The 24,077-nt window shown below is 46.8% G+C and overlaps 2 protein-coding genes across 2 annotated transcripts in view; one reads left to right on the top strand and one right to left on the bottom strand.

Moving 5' to 3' along the window:
* LOC110170499 (ras-related protein Rab-3A-like) overlaps positions 1–24,077 on the top strand; it is a 45,427-nt gene that overhangs the window by 2,463 nt on the left and 18,887 nt on the right. The window contains exon 2 of the mRNA XM_055164832.1: positions 22,136–22,360. Within this exon, the coding sequence (XP_055020807.1) occupies positions 22,136–22,360 (225 nt within the window). The remainder of the gene's footprint in view (positions 1–22,135; positions 22,361–24,077) is intronic.
* LOC129412165 (H/ACA ribonucleoprotein complex subunit 1-like) lies at positions 6,624–7,036 on the bottom strand (the record flags this gene model as incomplete). Its single annotated transcript, XM_055165286.1, has 2 exons — positions 6,624–6,710; positions 6,977–7,036. Coding segments are annotated over 2 exons (147 nt in total), but the record flags the coding sequence as incomplete, so codon positions are not given.

The raw sequence follows: 24,077 nt of genomic DNA, 5'->3' as shown, positions 1-24,077 counted from the left end.
AGAAAGGGGGATGGAGAGAGGGAGGAGAAATTGAGGAGAGAGAGAGAGAGAGAGGAAAGAAAGAGAGGAACAGAGGAGAGAGAGAGGAAAGAGGGGGCAGAGGAGAGAGGGATGGATGGGATGGGATGGAGAGAGGTGGAGGAGGAGAGAGGGACAGAAGAGAGAGACTGAGGAGAGAGAGGGAGCGGGGGAGGAAAGAGGAAAAAAGGAGAGAGTGGGAGGAGAGAGAGAGAGGAAAGGGGGGGTAGGGGAGAGAGGGATGGATGGGATGGGAGAGAGGGAGGAAAGAAAGAAAGAGAGAGGAAAGAGAGAAATAGAGGAGAGGAAGGAAAGAGAGGTGGGGGAGCAGAGAGGGACAGAGGAGGAGAGAGAGAGAGAGAGGGAGGGGTGGAGGAAGAGAGGAGAGAGAGAGAGAGGGATTGGGGGGAGGAGAGAGAGAGAAAGACAAAGGGGGAGGGGAAGAGAGGGAGGAAAGAGGGGAGAGAGATGGAGAGAGGAGAGAGAGAGGGAGGGATGAAGGAGAGAAGAGAGGGATGGAGGAGGAGAGAGGGAGGAAAAAGAGAAAGGTGGGGAGGAGAGAGGGACAGAGAGAACAAGGAGAGAGAGAGGGATGGAGGAGGAGAGAGAGAGAGAGGCGAGAGGAAAGAAAAGGAGGGGTGATGAGGAGAGGGAGAAAAGAGAGATGAGAGAGGGAGGGAGAGAGGGATGGAGGGGGAGAGAGGGAGGAGAAAGAGGAGAGAGAGGAAAGAGAGAGGTGGAGGAGCGGAGAGGGACAGAGGAGAGAGAGAGAGAGAGGAGGAGGAAAGAAAGAGAGGGGTGGTGAGGAGAGGAGAGAGCGAGGGATGGATGAAGGGAGAGAAGAGAGGGACGGAGGGGGAGAGGAGAGATTGAGGAGAGAGGGAGAGGGGGAAGAGAGAGAGGAAGAGAAAGAGGGAGGAGTAGAGGGGAGATTATGAGGAAAAAGAGAGAGAAAGAGAGAAACAGAGAAGAGAGAGAGGGGTGAGATGAGAGAGGGAGGAAAGAGAGAGGTGGGGGAGGAGAGAGATTGAGGAGAGAGGGATAGGGGGAGGAAAGAAAGAGAGGGGTGGAGGAAGAGAGAGGAACAGAGGAGAGAGAGGAAAGAAAAGGGGGTGATGAGGAAAGGAGAGAGAGAGAAAGGAGAGATGAGAGAGGGAGGGGGAAAGGGATGGAGGGGGAGGAAAGAGAGAGAGGTGGGGGAGCAGAGAGGGACAGAGGAGAGAGAGAGAGGGGGAGGAATGAAGGGAGAAAAGAGAGGGAGGGATGAAGGGAGAGAGAGGGGGAGAGGAGAGATTGAGGAGAGAGGGAGAGGGGGAAGAGAGAGAGCGAGGGATAGAGGGGGGGATGAGGAGAAAGAGAGGAGAGAGAGAGGGACAGAGAAGAGAGAGAGGGAGGGAGAGAGGGATGGAGGGGGAGAGAGGGAGGAAAAAGAAAGAGAGGAGAGGGAGGGAGCAAAAGAGAGAAAGGTGGGGGAGGAGAGAGAGACAGACGAGAGAACGAGGCGAGAGAGAGGGATGGAGGAAGAGAGAGGAACAGAGGAGAGAGACTGAGGAGAGAGAGAGGGATGGAGGAAGGGATGGAGGGGGGGAGAGAGAGAGGGAGGGAGGGGGAGAGACTGAGGAAAAAATAGAGAAAGAGAGGGTGGGAGGAAAGAGAATAGTGGAGGAGGAGAGAGAGAGAGGAGAGAGGGATGGAGGAAAAAGAGAGAGAGAGAGAAGAGAGAGAGGGGTGAGATGAGAGAGGGAGGAAAGAGAGGGGTGGAGGAAGAGAGAGGAACAGAGGAAAGAAAAGGGGGGTGATGAGGAAAGGAGAGAGAGAGATGAGAGAGGGAGGGGGAAAGGGATGGAGGGGGAGAGAGCGAGGAAAGAGAGAGATTGAGGGAGAGGGGGAGGAAAGAAAGAAAGAAAGAGGAGTGGAGGAAGAGAGAGTGACGAGAGAGAGAGCGAGAGAGAAGAGAGAGAGGACGGAAAGAGAGGGGTAATGAGGAGAGAGAGGGAGGAATGAAGGGAGAAAAAGGGAGAGGGAGGGATGAAGGGGGAGAGGAGAGATTGAGGAGAGAGGGAGAGGCGGAAGAGAGAGAGAGCGAGGGATAGAGGGGGATGAGGAGAAAGAGAGGAGAGAGAAGAGAGAGAGGAGAGAGGGATGGAGAGGGAGAGAGGGAGGAAAAAGAGCGAAAGGTGGGGGAGGAGAGAGAGACAGATGAGAGAACAAGGAGAGAGGGAGAGGGAGATGGAGGAAGAGAGGAGAGAGGAAGGGATGGAGGAGAGAGAGAGAGAGAGAGGGAGGGGGAGAGACTGAGGAAAAAATAGAGAAAGAGAGGGTGGGAGGAAAGAGAATAGTGGAGGAGGAGAGAGAGAGAGGAGAGAGGGATGGAAGAAAATGAGAGAGAGAGAGAGAAGAGAGAGGAAGGGGGGAAGGGTTTAACTCTAAAAATAGCATCACTACGTTTTCTATTGTCCAACACAAATGTAGAACGGAGGAGAGACAAAAGAAGAGAAGAGAAAGAGAAGGAGAGAATAAACAGAGGAGGAGAAGAGAGAGGGAGGAGGAGAGGAGGAGAAAAGAGGAGGAGAAAAGAGGAGGAGGAGAGTGAGTCAGAGGAGGTGAATATGACGAAACAAAATCCTGGAGGTTCCATTAAAATCACATTATGGATTTATTATTTTTATTTAAAGCTGCACTGTGTAACTTTTCTGCTCGTTTCTATGGAGACGTCATGGCTCTGTCCCTGAAATGTTCCGCAGTGTGACTTTAAACAGCTCTGATTTATTTTATTTATTCAAGTATAGGTGGTTTTACAGCTCAAAAAAAAAAAACAAAAAAAAAAACGAGACATTGTGAGTGTGAGCGGCGTCGCCTCTCCACAGATCTGACCTGGAACTCTGTCTGGTTCGGTCTCCGTGGAGATAGAAAGGTTTAATGCCGTACTGCGGAACATTCAGAAACAAAAAATACAAAAAAAAAAAAAAGGAAACAAATCTACTATAAACATGATCTAAGGTTAAGGTTTAGTTTTACTTTATTAATCTGTGTGTCGTTTGTTCGTTTTTCAAAATAAAACCAAAATGAAAAAACAGATAAAGATTTGTTTTTTCAGTTTTTGATTTTATATTTAAATGAGAAATGAAAAAAAAAAAAAAAAAAAAAAAAACGGATAACGTTTCCCGTTTACGTGATGGTGAACCAGGACTGAGACCGGGACCAGACCAGAGCTAAGACCAGTTTAGTCCTGGTTCAGTCTTGGTTTAGTCCTGGTTTAGACCTGGTTCAGTCCTGGTTTAATCCTGGTTTAGTCCTGGTTTAATCCTGGTTTAGTCCTGGTTTAATCCTGGTTTAGTCCTGGTTTAGACCTGTTTTAGTCCTGTTTTAGTCCTGGTTCAGTCTCGGTTCAGTCCTGGTTCAGTCCTTGTTTAATCCTGGTTTAGTCCTGGTTCAGTCGTGTTTTAGTCCTGGTTTAGTCCTGGTTTAGTCCTGGTTCAGTCCTGGTTCAGTCCTGGTTTAGTCCTGGTTTAGTCCTGGTTCAGTCCTGGTTTAGTCCTGGTTCAGTCTCGGTTCAGTCCTGGTTTAGTCCTGGTTTAGTCCTGGTTCAGTCTGGTTTAGTCCTGGTTCAGTCCTGGTTTAGTCCTGGTTTAGTCCTGGTTCAGTCCTGGTTTCAGTCTGTTTAGTCCTGTTTCAGTCTGGTTCCTGGTTTAGTCCTGTTTAGTCCTGGTTTAGTCCTGGTTCAGTCTGGTTAGTCCTGGTTAGTCCTGGTTAATCCTGGTTTAGTCCTGGTTCAGTCGTGTTTTAGTCCTGGTTAGTCCTGGTTTAGTCCTGGTTCAGTCCTGGTTCAGTCCTGGTTTAGTCCTGGTTTAGTCCTGGTTCAGTCCTGGTTTAGTCCTGGTTCAGTCTCGGTTCAGTCCTGGTTTAGTCCTGGTTTAGTCCTGGTTCAGTCTTGTTTTAGTCCTGGTTTAGTCCTGGTTCAGTCCTGGTTCAGTCCTGGTTCAGTCCTGGTTTAGTCCTGGTTTAGTCCTGTTTAGTCCTGGTTCAGTCCTGGTTTAATCCTGGTTTAGTCCTTGTTTAATCCTGGTTTAGTCCTGGTTCAGTCGTGTTTTAGTCCTGGTTTAGTCCTGGTTTAGTAGTCCTGGTTCAGTCCTGGTTCAGTCCCTGGTTTAGTCCTGGTTTAGTCCTGGTTCAGTCCTGGGTTTAAGTCCTGGTTCAGTCCTGGTTTAGTCCTGGTTTAGTCCTGGTTTGTCCTGGTTTCAGTCCTGTTTAGTCCTGGTTCAGTCCTGGTTTAGTCCTGGTTTAGTCCTGTTCTGGTTCAGTCCTGGTTCAGTCCTGGTTAGTCCTGGTTCAGTCCTGGTTTAGTCCTGGTTAGTCCTGGTTCAGTCTTGGTTTAGTCCTGGTTCAGTCCTGGTTTAATCCTGGTTTAGTCTTGGTTTAGTCCTGGTTTAGTCTTGGTTTAGTCCTGGTTCAGTCGTGTTTTAGTCCTGGTTTAGTCCTGGTTTAGTCCTGGTTCAGTCCTGGTTCAGTCCTGGTTTAGTCCTGGTTTAGTCCTGGTTCAGTCTTGGTTTAGTCCTGGTTTTTAGTCTGGTGTTTAGTCCTGGTTCAGTCTGGTTCTGTGGTTTAGTCCTGGTTTAGTCCTGGTTCAGTCCTGGTTTAGTCCTGGTTTAGTCCTGGTTTAGTCCTGGTTTAGTCCTGGTTAGTCTCTCGGTCTGGTTTAGTCCTGGTTCAGTCTGGTTTAGTCCTGTTCAGTCCTGGTTAGTCCTGGTTTAGTCAGTCTGGTTTAGTCCTGGTTAGTCTGTTAGTCTGGTTTAGTCCTGGTTTAGTCCTGGTTCAGTCCTGGTTTAGTCCTGGTCTAGTCCTGGTTCAGTCCTGGTTCAGTCTTGGTTTAGTCTTGGTTCAGTCTTGGTTCAGTCCTGTTTTAGTCCTGTTTTAGTCCTGGTTTAGTCCTGGTTTTAGTCCTGTTTTAGTCCTGATTTGGTTTGAATCGTAGTAAATTCAGTTTGTGTAGTTTGAGTTTTTATTTATTAGAAATAAAAACTGATTTAGGGACAAAATTGTGAAAAAATAAAAAGCCCAGGATCAATAAGGAGAGAAATGGATGGATGAGGAGAAAGGAGAGAAAGAAAGAGAGTGAGATTTAAAAATACAGACGAAGAGAGAGATGGAGGAGACTTTTATGATCCGTACGTTTTTTGGTTTTTTTTTATTCTACATGTGACATAAATCGAAGGCGTTAAAGGGGCGGTGTGTGATGTCATCGTCCTCCCGCGGACTCGCCCCTTTAATTAAATGTGTCTGCTCGTAGATAATGACATTGTGTTTTTACGGTGCGGACGTCTGAGCGGAGACCGGACGCCGGGACCGGACGCCCTCCGCTCGCTCTGACTCACACGACCGACGCGAGAACACGCGCAGAGACGAGGGGGCGGGGTCGGGAGGGGGTGGGGTCAGGAGGAGGCGGAGTCACGTGTGGGTTGGATAGAACTGGACAATTAATACAGTTTTATTAATGGTCAGTGAACAGATTTATAGCAGTAGTAGTAGTAGAAGTAATAGTAGTACTAGAAGAAGTAGTAAAAGTAGAACTAGTAGTAGTAGCAGTAGTAATAGTAGTAGTAGTAGTAGTATTAGTGATAGTAGCAGTAGTAGTAGAAGTAGTAGTAGTTGCTATAGAATTAGTAGTAGTAGTAACAGTAGTAGCAGTAGTAGTAGTAATTGTAGTACTAGAAGAAGTAGTAGAAGTAGAAGTAGTAGTAGTAGCAGTAGTAATAGTAGTAGTAGGAGTAGTAGTAGTAGTGTAGTAGTAGTAGTAGTAGTAGTAACAGTAGTAGTAGTAGTAGTAGTAGTAGTAGTAGGAGGGGTGAGCGTATGGGAGCATGTAGGTGATGTAGGCTTGTGGGCGGAGCCTTATACAGGGTGCAGGAGAGATCACTAGATTACTCAAACATGCATGGAAGACTCTTAAAGCTCTTGGGGCAGGTTTTTGATGAGGAGATACAGTTGTGTGAGTCGTGGTGTTGTTACGGTGACAGTGAGTGTGGGCGTGTCCTTCAGATCACAGCCTCCTCGTCCTCCTCCTCGTCCTTCTCCTCGTCCTCGTCTCCTCGTCTCCTCCTCCTTCGTCTCTCGTCCTCTCCTCCTCTCCTGTCCTCCTCCTCGTCCTCCTCGTCCTCCTCCTCCTCCGTCCTCGTCCTCGTCCTCCTCCTCCTCCTCCCTCCTCGTCCTCCTCGTCCTCCTCGTCCTCCTCGTCCTCGTCTCCTGTCCTCCTCTCCTCCTCCCTCGTCCTCCTCGTCCTCCTCGTCTCCTCCTCGTCCTCCTCCTCGTCTCCTCCTCGCCTCCTCCTCGTCTCCTCGTCCTCCTCCTGTCCTCCTCCTCCTCGTCCTCCTCCTCTCGTCCTCCTCCTCGTCCTCCTCCTCCTCCTCGTCCTCCTCGTCCTCCTCCTCCTCCTCCTCCTCGTCCTCCTCGTCCTCTCTCCTCGTCCTCTCGTCCTCCCTCCTCGTCTCCTTGTCCTCGTCCTCCCTCGCCTCCTCCTCCTCTTGTCTCCTCCTCGCCCTCGTCCTCCTCGTCCTCTCCTCTCCTCCTCGTCCTCGTCCTCCTCCTCGTCCTCCTCCTCCTCGTCCTCCTCGTCCTCCTCCTCGTCCTCCTCGTCCTCCTCCTCCTCGTCCTCCTCGTCCTCCTCGTCCTCCTCCTCCTCGTCCTCCTCGTCCTCGTCCTCCTTGTCCTCCTCTCCTCGTCTCCTCCTCGTCCTCCTCGTCCTCCTCTCTCCTCGTCCTCGTCCTCCTCCTCGTCCTCCTCCTCCTCCTCGTCCTCCTCTCCTCCTCCTCCTCCTCTCCTCCTCTCGTCCTCCTCCTCCTCCTCCTCCTCGTCCTCCTCCCTCTCGTCCTCCTCCTCCTCCCTCGTCCTCCTCGTCCTCCTCTCTCCTCCTCCTCCTCGTCTCCTCCTCCTCCTCCTCGTCCTCCTCGTCCTCCTCGTCCTCGTCCTCCTCGTCCTCCTCGTCCTCCTCCTCCTCGTCCTCCTCCTCGTCCTCCTCCTCGTCCTCCTCGTCCTCGTCTCTCTCCTCGTCCTCCTCGTCGTCTCCTCCTCGTCGTCCTCGTCCTCCCTCCTCCTCCTCCTCCTCCTCGTCCTCCTCCTCCTCCTCCTCGTCGTCCTCGTCCTCCTCGTCCTCCTCGTCCTCGTCCTCCTCGTCCTCCTCCTCCTCCGTCCTCCGTCCTCCTCCTCCTCTCCTCGTCGTCCTCGTCTCCTCGTCCTTCGTCTCCTCGTCCTCCTCGTCCCTCCTCGTCCTCCTCTCCTCGTCTCGTCCTCGTCCTCCTCGTCCCTCGTCCTCCTCGTCCTCCTCGTCCTCCTCCTCGTCCTCGTCCTCCTCGTCCTCGTCCTCCTCCTCCTCTCCTCCGTCCTCGTCCTCCTCGTCCTCGTCTCGTCCTCGTCCTCCTCTCGTCCTCGTCTCCTCCTCGTCCTCCTCGTCCTCTCCTCCTCGTCCTCCTCGTCCTCCTCGTCCTCCTCCTCCACTCGTCCTCCTCGTCCTCCTGTCCTCGTCCTCCTCGTCGTCCTCGTCCTCCTCGTCCTCGTCCTCCTCGTCGTCCTCGTCTCCTCGTCCTCCTCGTCCTCCTCCTCCTCCTCCTCGTCCTCCTCGTCCTCCTCGTCCTCGTCCTCCTCCTCGTCCCTCGTCCTCGTCCTCCTCCTCGTCCTCGTCCTCGTCTCGTCCTCCTCCTCGTCTCCTCCCTCGTCGTCCTCGTCCTCCTCGTCCTCCTCGTCCTCCCGTCCTCCTCCTCGTCCTCTCCCTCGTCGTCTCGTCCTCCTCGTCCTCGTCCTCTCCTCGTCCTCCTGTCCTCCTCGTCCTCCTCCTTCCTCGTGTCTCCTCGTCCTCCCTCCTCCTCCTCGTCCTCGTCCTTCCTCGTCGTCTCCCTCTACCTCCTCCTCCCTCGTCCTCCTCCTCTCGTCCTCCTCCTCCCTCGTCCTCCTCTCCTCCTCGTCCTCCTCCTCGTCCTCCTCCTCCTCGTCTCCCTCCCTCGTCGTCCTCTCCTCGTCTCCTCCACTCCTCGTCCTCCTCGTCCTCCCTCGTCCTCCTCGTCCTCCTCCTCCTCCTCCTCGTCCTCGTCCTCCTCGTCCTCCTCCTCCTCCTCGTCCTCCTCCGTCCTCCTCTCGTCGTCCTCCTCGTCCTCCCTCGTCCTCGTCCTCCTCGTCCTCGTCCTCCTCCTCGTCCTCCTCCCTCGTCCTCGTCGTCCTCGTCTCCTCGTCCTCCTCCTCGTCCTCGTCCTCCTCCTCGTCGTCCTCGTCCTCGTCCTCCTCGTCCTCCTCCCTCGTCCTCGTCCTCCGTCCTCGTCCTCCTCCTCCTCCTCCCTCGTCCTCCTCGTCGTCCTCCTCCTCGTCTCCTCGTCCTCCTCCTCCTCGTCCTCGTCCTCGTCCTCCTCGTCCTCTCCTCCTGTCCTCGTCCTCCGTCCTCCTCGTCCTCGTCCTCTCGTCCTCGTCCTCCTCGTCCTCCTCCTCCTCGTCCTCCTCGTCTCCTCCGTCCTCCTCGTCCTCCTCGTCCTCCTCGTCCTCCCTCCTCGTCGTCCTCGTCCTCCTCCTCCTCCTCCTCGTCCTCCTCGTCCTCCTCGTCCTCCTCGTCTCCTCGTCCTCCCCGTCCTCCTCGTCCTCCTCCTCCTCGTCCTCCTCGTCCTCCTCGTCCTCGTCCTCGTCCTCTCCGTCGTCCTCGTCCTCCTCGTCCTCGTCCCAGTGTAAACACCACAGACTCTGAACACGTGACCCACTGAACTCGACTCTGTGTGGACGAAGAAACGTTCAGATGTACAAGAGCAAAAAATAAATCTGAATAAACTCTGAATATGAGTCCAGTCGTACATAATACGACACGACTCGACTGTCAAAAATACCACTTCCGGTCACTGGTTTAGACCTGGTTTAGTCCTGGTTTAGACCCACTTTAGTCCTGGTTTAGTCCTGCTTTAGTTCTGGTTTATTTCTGGTTTAGTCCTGGTTTGGTCCTGGTTTAGTTTTGGTTTAATTTTGGTTTAGTCCTGGTTTAGTCTTGGTTTAGTCCTTGTTCAGTCCTGGTTCAGTTCTGGTTCAGTCCTGGTTTAGTCTTTCTGGTTCAGTCCTGGTTTAGACCTGGTTTAGTCCTGGTTTCTTTCTGGTTTAGTCCTGTTTTAGTCTTGTTTTAGTCCTGGTTTAGTCCTTCTGGTTTAGTCCTGTTTTAGTCTGTTTTAGTCTTGTTTTAGTCCTGTTTTAGACCTGTTTTAGTCCTGTTTTAGTCCTGTTTAGTCCTTTTAGTTTTAGTCCTGTTTTAGACCTGTTTTAGTCCTGTTTTAGTCCTGTTTTAGTCCTGTTTTAGACCTGTTTTAGTCCTGGTTCAGTCCTGTTTTAGTCCTGTTTTAGACCTGTTTTAGTCTTGTTTTAGTCCTGTTTTAGTCCTGGTTTAGTCCTGGTTCAGTCCTGTTTTAGTCTTGTTTTAGTCCTTTTTTAGTCCTGTTTTAGACCTGGTTTAGTCTTGTTTTAGTCCTGTTTTAGACCTGTTTTAGTCCTAGTTCAGTCCTGGTTCAGTCCTGGTTCAGTCCTGGTTCAGTCCTGGTTTAGTCCTGGTTTAGTCCTGGTTTAGTCCTGGTTTCAGTCCTGGTTTAGTCCTGGTTCAGTCCTGGTTCAGTCCTGGTTCAGTCCTGGTTCAGTCCTGGTTTAGTCCTGGTTCAGTCCTGGTTCAGTCCTGGTTCAGTCCTGGTTCAGTCCTGGTTCAGTCCTGGTTCAGTCCTGGTTCAGTCCTGGTTCAGTCCTGGTTTAGTCCTGGTTCAGTCCTGGTTCAGTCCTGGTTCAGTCCTGGTTTAGTCCTGGTTTAGTCCTGGTTCAGTCCTGGTTTAGTCCTGGTTTAGTCCTGGTTCAGTCCTGGTTCAGTCCTGGTTTAGTCCTGGTTTAGTCCTGGTTCAGTCCTGGTTTCAGTCCTGGTTCAGTCCTGGTTTAGTCCTGGTTCAGTCCTGGTTTAGTCCTGGTTCAGTCCTGGTTTAGTCCTGGTTCAGTAGAGTCATAAATCTGCAGGTTTGTGAGTTAAACTTTGTAAATGAAACAAACACAAATCCAGTTCTTGTTTGTGTTGATGAAACTTTACAACTTTAAAGTCGCACTCTGTAACTTTCCACGTAGAGGACCGTCTCCATGGAGATGTTTGAGCGCTCGGGCCGCCGCCGCCGCCCGGACACTTCACTTCACTTCACTTGACGAGGACCAGATCCATTTTTAATAAGTCACATGATCCGGGAGGGAAGGCGACACCGCGGACGAGCAGTGATCAACGCCGCCGCCGCCGCCGCAGCACTTCCTGTCGGGAGTCAGGGCGTTGCCATGGCGACCGCGGCAGACCAGTGTGTCAGTGGAACATCCGGACAACGTTCCTCCACAAACAACAACAACAAAATATAACCAGTCTCATTTACCGCGTTTACATGAGAGCTTTAATTCAGAATAAAAATAATTTAATTCAGAATAAAAATAATTTAATTCAGAATAAAAATAATTTAATTCAGAATAAAAATAATTTAATTCAGAATAAAAATAATTTAATTCAGAATAAAAATAATTTAATTCAGAATAAAAATTAATTCTGCTTTTAAAAGACCTCGTTTATCGCGGGGGTTTCGTTCTAAAAATAACCCGCAATAGGTGAAATCCACGAAGTCGTCATCCCATTTTTGGAGTCCTGCACCCGCGCAGTACAGGACCACACCTGCCCGCACCTGCCCGCACACCGCCTGCACCCGCCTGCACCCGCCCACACCCCGCCTGCACCCGCCTGCACCTGCCTGCACCTGCCCGCACCCGCCCGCACCCAAATGTTACCCCGAGATTATATCAAACTTTTGCGTTGCGTACGCCACGGAGTGAACTAAGACTAAACCAAGACTAACCCAGGACGGATTCTAGGACTGAAGAGGAGGACTAAACCAGGACTAAACTAGGACTAAAACAGGACTAAACCAGGACTAAACTAGGACTAACCCAGGACGGATTCTAGGACTGAAGAGGAGGACTAAACCAGGACTAAACTAGGACTAAAAACAGGACTAAACCAGGACTAAACTAGGACTAACCCAGGACGGATTCTAGGACTGAAGAGAGATAAACAGGACTAAACTAGGACTAAACGGACTAAACCAGGACTAAACTAGGGACTAAACCAGGACTTCTAGGACTGAAGAGGAGGACTAAAACCAGGACTAAACTAGGACTAAACCAGGACTAAACCAGGACTAAACCAGGACTAAACCAGGACTAAACCAGGACTAAACCAGGACTAAACCAGGACTCACTGTCAGGACGGGCTTGGAGGTGACTGCAGAAGAAAGGACCGGCTCAGCTTCATGCCTCACTCTTTGTGGACACCCTGCTCCGCGGGCTGGGGGGTTTCTCTCCTAAGTCCATGATTAGTCCTGGTTAATCCTGGTTTAGTCCTGAATCACTACCCGCCCGTAAAATTCCAGAACATTAAAACCCGCCCATTTCAGCAACTATGTGCAGGAAGCCGACCCGGTGCAGGAGTCTGTTACAGCTGTTTAACTTCTCTCTTCCTTCAGCGGGTCCAGAAGTCCAACTGTTTGTGTGATGGTTTCATCTTCCTCTGACTTTCGGGGGCGAGCGCAGGAGACTTTGCCGGTGCAGAACGTTTCGTCGACATTGTGGATTTCGTCGGGGAGAAAACGTACAAACATACAGCACTTCAGAATCACACTTAGGTCTGGGCGATATGGATCAAAAAATATATCTCGATATATTTTGCTGTATCTCGATATACGATATATATCTCCATATATGTTCAAGAAAAAATAACCCCCTAAAACTGAAAACTGCAAAAACAAATCTGTCAAATTCCACAAGGTCCTTTTTTTTAAATTGAAGTGTAAGAGGTCGACAGTTTAACATTTAAGATGACAAAAAACCCTAATTACATAAATAATAATTTAACTGTAAAATAAAAGAAATAAAACATATTTCCTTTGTTTCATTCATAAATAAAACAACTCAACACAAGTTCATCTTTGCATTAACTCTGTTCTCCAGACCAGAACCAGAACCATGAGCTCATTTAGCAGAAGAAGCTCAGGATGTTCCTTATTTTAACAGATCCATGTTATTATCCAGCGTCAGGATCTGAGGTTTAATCCCACAATCCACTGCAGATCAAACCCAACGATTCAAACACTGTTGTACAAGTGACACTGCAGCAGATTATTCATTAAAATCTTCTGCATAAATAAACTTTACAATATATAAAACATAACGACTCTAGATCCACATCAGCCCGTTTGACATTATAATGTGTTTAATTCAGTTTTGCACACGTGTGTTTACATTTTACAGAAACAAAACTTAAGCTCATGGCTCATTTGCATAAACAGCACTTCTCCTGCAGCTCAGCTCGTTTAGTTTCTTTCGGGCTAAAGGACGAGACTCGGTGGAACATGAGGATGAGCTGCTGCTGCTGGTGGTTTTGTCTGTAAATGGTGGAAAAGGTTCGTGGAGCTTGAAGTTTTTCACTGGCAACAACTTTCAGTGTTCAGGACGACAGTGACGAGTGAAGGAGACACGAGCAACAACATCAGGGAGGTGGAGGCGACGAGAGAGAAGATAAACAAGAGAAGAGGCAAAATCAGAATTGAATATAAGCATTATATCGATATAAACGATATGTCAGAATTCATATCGAGTTTAAAAACTATCTCGATATATTTAAAATATCGATATATCGCCCCACCCTAATCACACTGATACAGATTCAGCTTTTTTATGTATATTTGTCTCAACACATTCTGTACTGAACAGGAGGCACAGCACAGAGGAGAACAACACTCTTCCCTCCTCCTCCTCAGCTACGTTTTTTCGTCTTTGTGAAGAAAACACACACTTCAACTGCTCCCGGCTTTTCCGTCGTCTCGGTTTGTCGTTACTCCACGGACACAAACACCGTCCAAACTTTTCCCGCGGTGGTTCTGATGATAATTACGAAGCTGCGGCTGGAGAATTGTCTCATCACGCTTTACGTCTGGAGGGAAGATGAGGATGGACGAGATGACGTGGATGAAAGTCCGAAGACGGGACTGGAGGAGCCGGATCCAAGGACGACACAACGAACATTAGTACCAACATTATTTTTCACAAGAAGAAACGAGAGACATGATCGAGGAGTAAACTATAACTTTAACTTCTTAGGTTCTTTTTAAAGACGGTGCAGTAAAGTGTGTTTACCTTGTTGACATGTTTCGGCTGCTGCTGCTGCATCTTCAGAACTGTCACGGTGTTGGTGGTGACGTGTCGTATATCAGCTGTCGTTACTTCCTGTGGGCGTGGTCAGACCTGATGGACCTGCAGGTCGCTCAGACTGACCACGCCTCCCGTCGCCCGGTGTCTCTGGAGGAGGGTGTCCCAGGTGTGTGAAAGGAGGAACGCTCCGTCATCACAGTTAATGGTGTCCGTGCCTCGTTTCCTGATTTCACTGTTCTCCTTGATCCAGCGTTTGAACTTGTTGTTTTCTGATCCGATGACCCGAGCCCCGACCTGATCCATAATGTGGTTGTTCCTTTTACAGTGTCTGATGTGGAGGATTTTAGGTTTTCCTGTTCTGCTTTGTCTTTTTGTGTTCTGGTGAGTCTCCCTGACGTTTCCTTCTCGCATTCCTTTTGCTGTTCCTTTTTTCGGATGTGAAATGCTCGGCCTGTTTCCCCTGTGTATGATTTATTGCATGATTTGCATTGAATTTCGTAGATGGTGTTGCATTTTTGTTCTGGTGGGATTTTGTCCTTGGGATGTACGAGTTGTTGACAGGAGTTTTGTGTCTGGTTTTACTCCAGTGTTTATGTTGTGTTTTTTCATGGCTCTGGATGGTTCAGTTGTTCCTCTGATGTTCGGTAGTGTGACTATGTTCTTGTCCTGCTGCCCTGTGTTGGATTGTTGTGTTTTTTTCCGGGGTTTGTTGGTTTTATTGATAACTTGTTGTCTGCCTTTGTTTATGGCCCAGCTGGGATACTGACTGCCTGCTTGAGGAGTAAACTAATTCAGCTTTAAAATCGGAATAAACCAAACACTTACTTCGGATTTAAGTGTTTACATGATCTTTTAAAAGCAGAATCAATTTTTATTCAGAATTAAAACTCTCGAGTAAACGTGGCGACTGTGGAGTCAGGAGAAAGCGATGACGTGTTACATCTTTGTTTTGGTGAGAATATCAGCTCCAGTGCGAGGCTGTCAGCAGACCGACGTGACCCCACTTGACCCCCGACCCCTGCGCTCACCATCTCTCTGTCACCTGACCCCCCCGCCGCCCCACCCCCTCCGGCCTCAGGTCAGAGTGAACATTTCTCCAGTGTGTTCCAGATAAAACCGCCGAGCTCAGACGGAGGGACGACCTGTTTTCACACACACGGCTCCACTGAACCGTTCGGGAGATTTGTGATTTTTATTTTAAGAATCAAATTCACGTCCGGAAGAAATCTGAAGTGACAAATACAAGACTCACACTTTTCAGAACATGTTTATACTAGAGCCCGACCGATATGGATTTTGCTGTGGCCGATATGAAACCGATATAATGGGAGTTGGAGCTGCCGATATAATCACCGATATATTTAGTGATGTAAAAATTCACTGTAAATGTTGAATTGTTTAAAAAACTTAGGTTTGGCTCTATTTTAAATTGGGTTTATTTAGGCAACATTTATTGTTATTCTGCCTCTTTACATCATATTTACAGACAGTAGGTTGGCTTAATGGCATTTTTGCATCACATTCTAGACACTAGTGATGGGGATTCCAGTTCTTTTTAGAGAACCGGCTCTTTTGGCTCGGCTCACTAAAGCAGCTGGCTCTTTCGGCTCCCAAGTGGCTCTTCAGATTGTTTCGTTCCAAGCAGGTCTAAAGCAGGACTGAATCAGGACTGAGCCAGGTCTAAACCAGGACTGAAAAAGGACTAAACTGGGACTTATTTATTTTATGCTAAACTACAGTCAAATATGCTTTTTTTTTTTTTTTTTTTGTTTTTTATCCTACGTACACGCAAATTTCTCAAAGTTTCGTTTTGAGCCGCTGCCGCTGTCAAACCACGAGTCTGCACGCGGCGTGAAGAGAAAAAAAGTGAGAGAAAGAGAAAACACGGCTCCCAATAAGGATCAGGCTCCCGTCGTTCCCTTCAAAGAGCCGGTTCTAAGAGTCATTTCGTTCGCGACGGACCCATAACTAGTAAAGAAACTAGCGCTATTAGCCTTTAGCCGTAAATACGTGCGCGCCGCGGTAATTAATTATATGTGCAAATGTCATAATTCACACGTCTGTTCACAGCTCATTTACATATCAGTGCAGGTCCAGTAGCAAATATACGGCCAATATAGTCACTTTAGAACAGACCAATAGAAAACAGTCTGTTTATGTGCGGAGCTACAGCAGCTAACCCATAACAAATGACAAAAACTAGCTTCAGAGTCGACATATTTCCAACACTCACCGCTCACACAGGCTCCTCCCACATCACAAATCTGCACTAATAAATGTCCTTTTAATCCAGACTCAAACCGATTGTCCGTAAAAAGAAAATAATCTCAGTGTTTGGATCTGTGTCTGCAGGTGTAAACAAACACACGTGAGTGACGCGACTCTGTGGTGTGTTCAGGGACAGTACGTGACTCTGTGGTGTGTTCAGGGACAGTACGGACACACACACACAAATGACTCCGTAGATAAATACTGATGTGGAGCCACATATTAGGACATTTATCTGTCTGTAAATTGGATTAAATGAACAGAATGTAGAGAGTCTAAGCTTTATAACGAGGTGTAACATGCCCACATGAAATATCGGCCCATATCAGCAAGCATATCGGCCGATAGCCGATATGCCTAAAGTTGCCCATATCCGCCGATAATATCGGCCAACCGATATATCGGTCGGGCTCTAGTTTATACCATAGACTGTATAAAAAAAGTGGACTGAGCGAGTGTTCAGTTCGACTCAAATGAAGGTCATGACGCAACAGTTACAGGAGCCAGAGTCGATAAAAGATTTGATAAAAAAAGAAAACCACCAGGATCCTGTGTCGCGGGTTAAAGGTTGTATGGAGGATTTTTTTTTTTTAGTTTCAAATTGTCAATGAAAGTTTAAAACACCATTACAGAGACGCAGCAGCCTTGTAATTATGATGATGAAAAAAAAGAATGAAAATCTATCAACTGTGGACGTAGTGAGGCCAGATAAACATCAGCTAATAGAAAACAAGGCTACCTCATTTTCTATTGGCTGTTGGGTCGTCAATCAAACTCCCTGCGTTTCTAGTGTAACTGACTCGCCGACGCGCGGGGATTATGTGGTTTATGCTACGGTTCTTAGAGACTTTTTCTAACTGTCGCACTAAGTTTGTTGTGATGGTGGACGAGAATCCACGACCAGTTTGCCACAAAAGAAAGTCCGTTTTTGAGGTCGCTGAAAGAAGATGAGAAGGGGAAATGGAGCGAAGACAAACTGAGGTGATTCTTTCCAGCGATTGCGCGATTGAAGTAGACGAAGGGTCTAAAAACTGACGTGTTGGTCACTAAATTACTTCTAGACAGGTCACTTCAACAGTAATTCTGAACGCGCTGTGGCTGTAAAGAAGCGTGATTTCTAGAGTAAAGAGGCGGGAGGAGATGTTTCTACTGAGGAGCTGTGGAGGAGGAAGGTGGTGTCACACATGCACAACATTTGAAAAAGGACTGTCACTGTATTTCTTTTCCCTTAAAAAATCCTCTATACAACCTTTAATACGAACACTTTAAAACCAAAATGACGAGGCTCACAGCAGCCGGTACAGAGAGACAAGACACAATATTCAAATATAAGTCATTGACGCTGATCATTCCTGAAGCCCACCCGCTCCTTATTTCAGTTCTGCACCAAGTTACTGGAAACACCTAGTTTGATTCATCAGTTGGTTTCACTTTGTAGAAACCGTGTGACCTCGCAGCATTAACATTTGTTCACTCGACAGTAGGTGGGGACTTTTTTTATTTAACCAGTCGCCGCTGTTTGGTCGTGACGTTTGTAATGTGCCAAATCCCGTAGGAAGAAGAACAATAACGTCTTTCCACTTGATAAAATTCACCAAACATTCTCTTTGTTCCGGCTTTAAATCCTCATGAATCTGGGGAGTTGTTGCCAACACAGAATGTTTATCTTGGTCAACATCCATCAACACTTTGTTTACTGTTGTGGGGACAGAGACAGACGCCACGACCGCGACGTCAGGGCTTCACAGCTCACAGCTGATTGGCCGGTAGGGCTGAGTATCCTTCAGAAGTTGCCGATACAATAAATACCTCGATACAGTGAGCTTTCGATTAGACACCATTCGATACAATATAGTTCAAATCGATTCAATATGGTTCAATAAAAAATAAAGTTTAAATCATGTCTGTGATACTGAAAGTTTTTGTTAATCCACTTCTTGTGCAAAGTTCATATGAAACACAAACATTTGAATGATGAAAACAGTGAAAATGACAAATGTGTCGCATAAATTAACAACAAAACTGTAGTTGTAACAAAATAATTGTGTAAAATAAACCAAAAAAATCCTCTTGGTGATATATCGATACAGCAGCCCACAATATCACATTAAACGATACAATTCATCGATATTTAGATATTTTTGCACACTCCTATTGGCCGGTGTACGGGCCACAACTTCCGGGGTTTTTGCAAACCGTCTAGTCCAGTGGTGCTCAATACGTCGATCGTGATCTACCAGTCGATGGCCAAGGTCGTGTGGGTAGATCGTCGTGTCTCGTCTCGGACTCGTGTTTGGACTCGTGTTTGGACTCGGTCTTGTCTCTCACTCGAGTTCTGACACTCAACAAGTGTGATCATGTTTCATTGCCGGCCGCTGCTGTTGGTAATAAACTTGTAGCGGGTGCAGGAGCGTGTGGGGCGTCTCAGTGCAGCCTGTGCGCTCATTTGAAACCCGCGGAGACTCTACGGCGCATCACAAACACACACGCTCCCTATGCACGGCTCGTCTGCGACAGCGTGTGCCCTCGTGTACCAGCGTGCATCACAGGGCAGGTTCAACTTCCTAAACATCCTACCTGTCCACCTGCCTCACGTCAGCACGCCGCCCCTCGCCTTTTCACGCTCTCGCTCCTTCCTGCGTACAGCCAACACAAGCCCCTCCCACAGTGCGGCTGATTAGAAGAACAAGACCAAACGTGAAGCAAAAACCAGTCTAAATTTGTGTTCCAGTGTTGGCACAAAGCAGGTCTACAGCATAGAGCGGATCTACAGAACAGACCTACTGCCACATTTGGCTGAAGTTTGTGTAACAAAAGTGACAAATGCATCTGTGTTTGTCACGATGTGCGTTTGGTTTGGTAAACGTGCAGAGGCTGGTAAATATCACTGCAAAACCACAAAAGAATGAAACTCCAGTTTGGAACTTTAAAAAACAGGTTTAAAAATCTTCCTTCACTTTTTTCACAGTTTTGTGTAAAGTGCCAGAGGAAGTTCTCTTAAAGAAGAGGTTCTCAAACTGTGGGGGAGGCTCCAAAAAAGGGGCACAGAGTGTTTCAGTGCAGTTTGTTTGACTTTGTATCAGGTCGATCATTTTGACTTGGTCATTTTGTAAGTAGCTCACATGATGTAAAAGTGTGAACACCTCTGGTCTAGTGTTTCTGTTTCCTGACCTCGTCCCTGGAGAGAAATGAAACTGAGTGGAGGCACTAGGTGACACCAGCCTGGCAAGGAAACACCTTCAACAGACTTAAAAATTTAGTTTTTACCTCTGTTGTCTTTTAAAAATTCCATTCAGAGTTTTTTACAGAATCATTGAACATGTTTTTAACACTTTTAAATATTTAATCTGCTAATAGTTTACTGTCTCATATCTGTATTCACTGTTTCATGTTATGGTCGATGTGTGAGTGTTTTCTGTTTGTGCTTCTGTTTTATTCTGCCTCTTGGCCAAATCGTCACTGAAAATGAGAAGGTGTTCTCAACCGTCTTAATAAAATAAAATGAGAGCCTGAGTCAGAAGAAGCTGGAAGAGCCACATGTGAACTTCCTGTTTGGAACGAGGCGACTAGTGCGTTACCTATGTCCATTTATATAAACGATTTATGGTTTGTACAAATCTAAACTCCAGGGTCACACAGGAGAGTTTGTTTGTGGATCAAATTATGATGCTTCAAAAATTACAGCCATCGTGATTTTGCTTCTTTCCTCCAGTCACATGGCGATTTCGATCCAATTTACTTGAATCTTGCGCTTCTTACAGAGAGAGGAGCGTCGTTTTCCAAGACCAAGTGAAGTGGAGCCAGAGTCAGTGGAGCCGGAAGTGTGCCCATGCTCGTTTCCTGTTTGAAACAAGGTGTTTAGTGGTTTAGCTGTGTGCATTTATCTAAAAGTCTGTGGGAGGAGGAGGAGCGTTTGTTTTGTTGTCGTCTGTATCTGACCAGACTCCAGAGCAGGAGATAACAGGATATAATTAGAGCAGCTGAAGCACGGACGCCTTTAGTCACCAGGTCTGCCCCACCGCCGTTTAAACACAGCACTTAAAGCCACAACGTGTAACTTTTTATCCAAAGAATAGACTCAAAAAAAAAAAAAAAAAAAAAGCACATTTCCATTTTCTCATGTGGTGATACAGGAAGAGCCCGGCTGTGTTTTTAAACTCCGTCCTGTCAAAAGGAGATGTTCACTGGAAAACTACCACTTCATGACATCACAAGGTGGAACAGAGCGTTTAGAGTTTTGGAGATGTAGACAGACTCATAATAAACAGTCACTCAAACACGTGAATGAAACAAAACACAAGTCCAGCTCTGTTTTTGAGGAGGTAATGACATTCTTAAAGATCACAATAGGTTTGGGCGATATCCAATTTTTGATACCGTGAAACCGTCTCAGGATTTTACTGGGGTTTATGGTGTTACTGTTTTACCAAAACATCAGCGTTTACGAGCGTAACCTCACGAAACCACAGCCGCGTGTCAAAGCGAGAGCGACTCCACCTGAAGCTGCAGCAGGACGAACATGCGCAGCACTGACTCTGTGTTTGTCAAAGTAAAGACGATCAAACTTGACTGAGGCGTTTAGTCGCTTGTATCAAATCCACAGAGAAACTATCAGAACACACTTGGATTTACCTTCTGCACACACTCACCACCACAAACGACACGATTTTAAAAGTAAATTTTAAAGCTCTTGTTAAGAGTCTTTGTGGAGCTGGGCTCTTTCACACGACACAGATCTGCCCCAGGACACGATGTGCTGATGTAAACGCACAAATACAACCAAAGATTCTTGCTCTCTGTGGATTTTGACGAGGACTCGCACCAACGCTCACATAGAGACTCAAAAAACAAGATGGATCCTATTTTCTGAAATCTCCGCGCGCAGGATGTGCTGCTCCAAACACACGCTGCCCTCAGTCACTTTCCATATATACTAAAAGTTACACATCCAAAAGTTACAGTTTTTACGCTCGCGTGTTGCACGTGCAGTGGAGCCAGGTCCTTAATCTCTGAAAAGTTAAAACACAAACCGTCTCCAACACGACACGAACAGAACAGACTCACTGTCAGCAGAACATCCTGTCACTGAAAAAAACTAATATTCAACTGAAAAAACAAATACTCCACTGAAAAAACAAATACTCCACTGAGTTGTGTCCTTTAGTCCGACAAAAGTTGAACGGCATCAGCAGCACAGGAAGTGAGTTGTTTTTATCAGCGCTTACAGTTGTGCCATGTGGTTTTAAGTTTAGTTTCTGTAAAACGTAAAGAAGTGTGCCCCTGAAGCCAAAATGCTCCAAATTACAGAAGTACAAGTATTTTTGGGGGACCAACTCTCTTGCAGCCGGACTTGTGTCTTGTCTTGGTCTTTTGAGCGTCACGTGACAGTGGAACGAAACTAATCGAACGTCGTCTCCCCAAGAAACATTATAAACACTAATAGATTTATCGTGATCACATTAATTGAAAATACAAACACACAATCACTTGTGCTGAGCAAACACATTTAGATATCACTAAATTATAATATTATATTAGGTCCTTTTGTGCTGCAGATTTTTTTTTATGATGGTGATGAAACTGATACTGTTGCTATTTTTTGATACGGCGATAGAACATAATACTGTATCAGCGCCTAACCCAAGGTCACAAGAGTATTTTGTGTAACATCAGACCTTCTAGAAGAAATCCTCCTCCACACATTTGACTGTAGGTCCCGGTCAAGCAGAAGTAAACATCAAGGCCAAAACTTCAAGTGAATTCATCTGATATAAAAATGTATTGAACAGATACATATGTACTCGAGTTTATCAAACTGTTGACCTTTTTTCTGGACCATTTTTGGTTCTAAAGTTCCACATGTTTTAAACAGACCATGAATGAAACATGGAACAAACATTATTTCCCAAATTTCAAAGACCCAAAAATCATGTAAATAAATGTTTGTATTTCATCATATCTTGTGTTATTCCATCTTTGAACTGTTGATGAAGGGACAGGATTTTTTTTTTTTATGTATTTAAAATGATAAACATTTTCTTGGAAGGACTGACATATTTTATAGAAATAGTTTCCTTTCGTTTTGAAGTAATATTAAAATATTCAGAAGAAAAAAAATGACAAATGATGTAAAATCCTGCACCTTCTACTTGTTGCACAATTTTCCCTCCGTTACTTTTCCCTCCGTTACCATGAACTTTCTTAATAAAAAATCTCATGAGTCAAAAAGTCAGAGGTTTTTCAACCTAATCTTGTACCATATGGTAGAAAACTATATGAAGCAAATATTCAAACCAGTTTGTTAAGGATATGGAAGTGAGAACCAAGAGTTATCACTGTTTGGATTTATTGACCAAAAAAGTGCTGCATATTTCATTCCCTCCGTTACCGACATGAGTTTTTTAAATTTTTAGTCTTGAACTTGAAAGAATCTCACAGGTTTAACTTGACCCTGTTGGAGTGTAACTCTTTCCTACATTCTGATACTTTACTTATTTCAATAGTTCCTCTAGTTTCTGAATAAGAGACATTTGAATGTCAAAAATCTGACCCTGTTTCCTCCGTTAACACTTGACCGGACCCTGTAGTAAAAATGTTTCTAATCGTCTCGTCTCTTTGTGTTTCTCTTCAGATGGCGTCCGCTAACTCCACGTACGGCCAGAAGGAGGCGTCGGACCAGAACTTCGACTACATGTTTAAGATCCTGATCATCGGGAACAGCAGCGTGGGGAAAACCTCGTTCCTCTTCCGATACGCGGACGACTCCTTCACTCCGGCCTTCGTCTCCACCGTGGGGATCGACTTTAAGGTCAAAACCATCTACCGCAACGACAAGAGGATCAAACTGCAGATCTGGGTACGAGACGCGACAGAAACACGACGACGTCCTCAACCTAACGCAGAACACAGAGCCTCAGCGCCGCAACGTTTCCTCAGTTATTCTCAAACCGAAAGCAATTTACAGGCAAACTCTGCGTGGACGAGCGTCTGGGGCGTCCTGCGTTTTTGCGGCGTGTTTTCTGGCATCAGCGCGGCGAGAATTTGGCGTCGATGCAGCAAGTTTCGAGCGTTCAGGCGTCAACTCTCTGAGCGAAGCTCCAGGGCATCGGAGTCAGAAATCGAAAACGTGCCGCAACAAATAATCAGGGACGAGGATCCGGTGACAATCCGTGTGTCGTTCGTTCTTTGGGTGAAGAAAGAAAGAAAGAAAGAAAGAAAGGAGGGTGACGTTAGACAGAGGAGAGGGAAAGACGGAGGGATGACAGAGGAGAAAAGAGAGAAAGATCAGAGAGAGAGAACAAGGTTAGAGAGAGAATAAAGAGGAGAGAGAGGATAGAGAGAACAGAGAGAGGAGAGAGAGGAGAGAGAGGAGAGAGAGGATAGAGAGAACAGAGAGAGGAGACAGAGGATAGAGAGAACAGAGAGAGGAGACAGAGAGATAGAGAGGAGAGAGAGGAGATATAGAGACTTCAGAGGAGAGAGAGAGAAGAGAGGAAACAGAAGATAGAGAGAATAGAAAGGAGAAAGAGAACAAAGAGGAGAGAGAGAAGAAAGGGGAGAGAGGATGGACAGAATAGAGAGGAGAGAGAGAATAGAGAGAAGGCAGAGGAGAGAGAGAAGAGAGAGAGAAGAGAGAGAGAGGAGAGAGAGAAGAGAGAGAAAAGAGAGAGAGAACAAGGTTAGAGAGAGAATAAAGAGGAGAGAAAGGGTAGAGAGAATAGAGAGAAGGCAGAGGAGAGAGAGAGAGAGAGAAGAGAGAGAGAAGAGAGAAGAGGAGAGAGAGGAGAGAGAAGAGAGAGAAGAGAGAGAGAAGAGCCGCGTCAAATAATCAGGGAGGAGGATCCGGTGACAGTCTCTCTCTCTCTCTCTCTCTCTCTCTCTCTCTCTCTCTCTCTCTCTCTCTCTCTCTCTCTCTCTCTCTCTCTCTCTCTCTCTCTCTCTCTCTCCCTCATCTCTCTCTCTCTGTCGTTCGTTCATTTGTTTTTCAATATAAAACCAAAAATAAGAAAACGAAAAAAACAACAGTTTTCTTCATTATTTTCCTCTAAATCTAGAGCCCGACCGATATGGATTTTGTTGTGGCCGATATGAAACCGATATAATGGGAGTTGGAGCTGCCGATATAATCACCGATATATTTAGTGATGTAAAAATTCACTGTAAATGTTGAATTGATTAAAAAACTTAGGTTTGGCTCTGGTGGATTTTAAATTGGGTTTATTTGGAAACATTTATTGTTCTTTCTTCTCTTCCTCCTCCCTCTCTCTCTCCTCTCTCTTCTCCTCCTCCTCTCTCTCCTCTTCCTCTCTCTTCTCTCTTCCTCTTCTTCTCTTCTCCTCCTCTTCCTCTCTTCCTTCCTCTCTCCTCTCTCTCTCCTTCTCTTCCTCCTCCTCTTCTCTTCCTCCTCCTCTTCTCTTCTTCTCCTCCTCTTCTCTTCCTCCTCCTCTCTTCCTCCTCCTCCTCTTCCTCCTCCTCCTCTCTTCTTCTCTCCCTCCTCTTCTCTTCTCTCCTCTCCTCCTTTCTCTCTTCTCCTCCTTCTCTTCTCTCCTCCTTCTTCTCTTCTTCCTCCTCCT

Source organism: Boleophthalmus pectinirostris, unplaced genomic scaffold (assembly GCF_026225935.1).
Source record: "Boleophthalmus pectinirostris isolate CB_2022bp ecotype Guang Dong unplaced genomic scaffold, ASM2622593v1 HiC_scaffold_7, whole genome shotgun sequence".
NCBI classification, from domain to species: Eukaryota; Metazoa; Chordata; class Actinopteri; order Gobiiformes; family Gobiidae; genus Boleophthalmus; species Boleophthalmus pectinirostris.
Note: the sequence above shows the minus strand (reverse complement) of the source record. Positions and strands in the feature narration are given on the sequence as shown.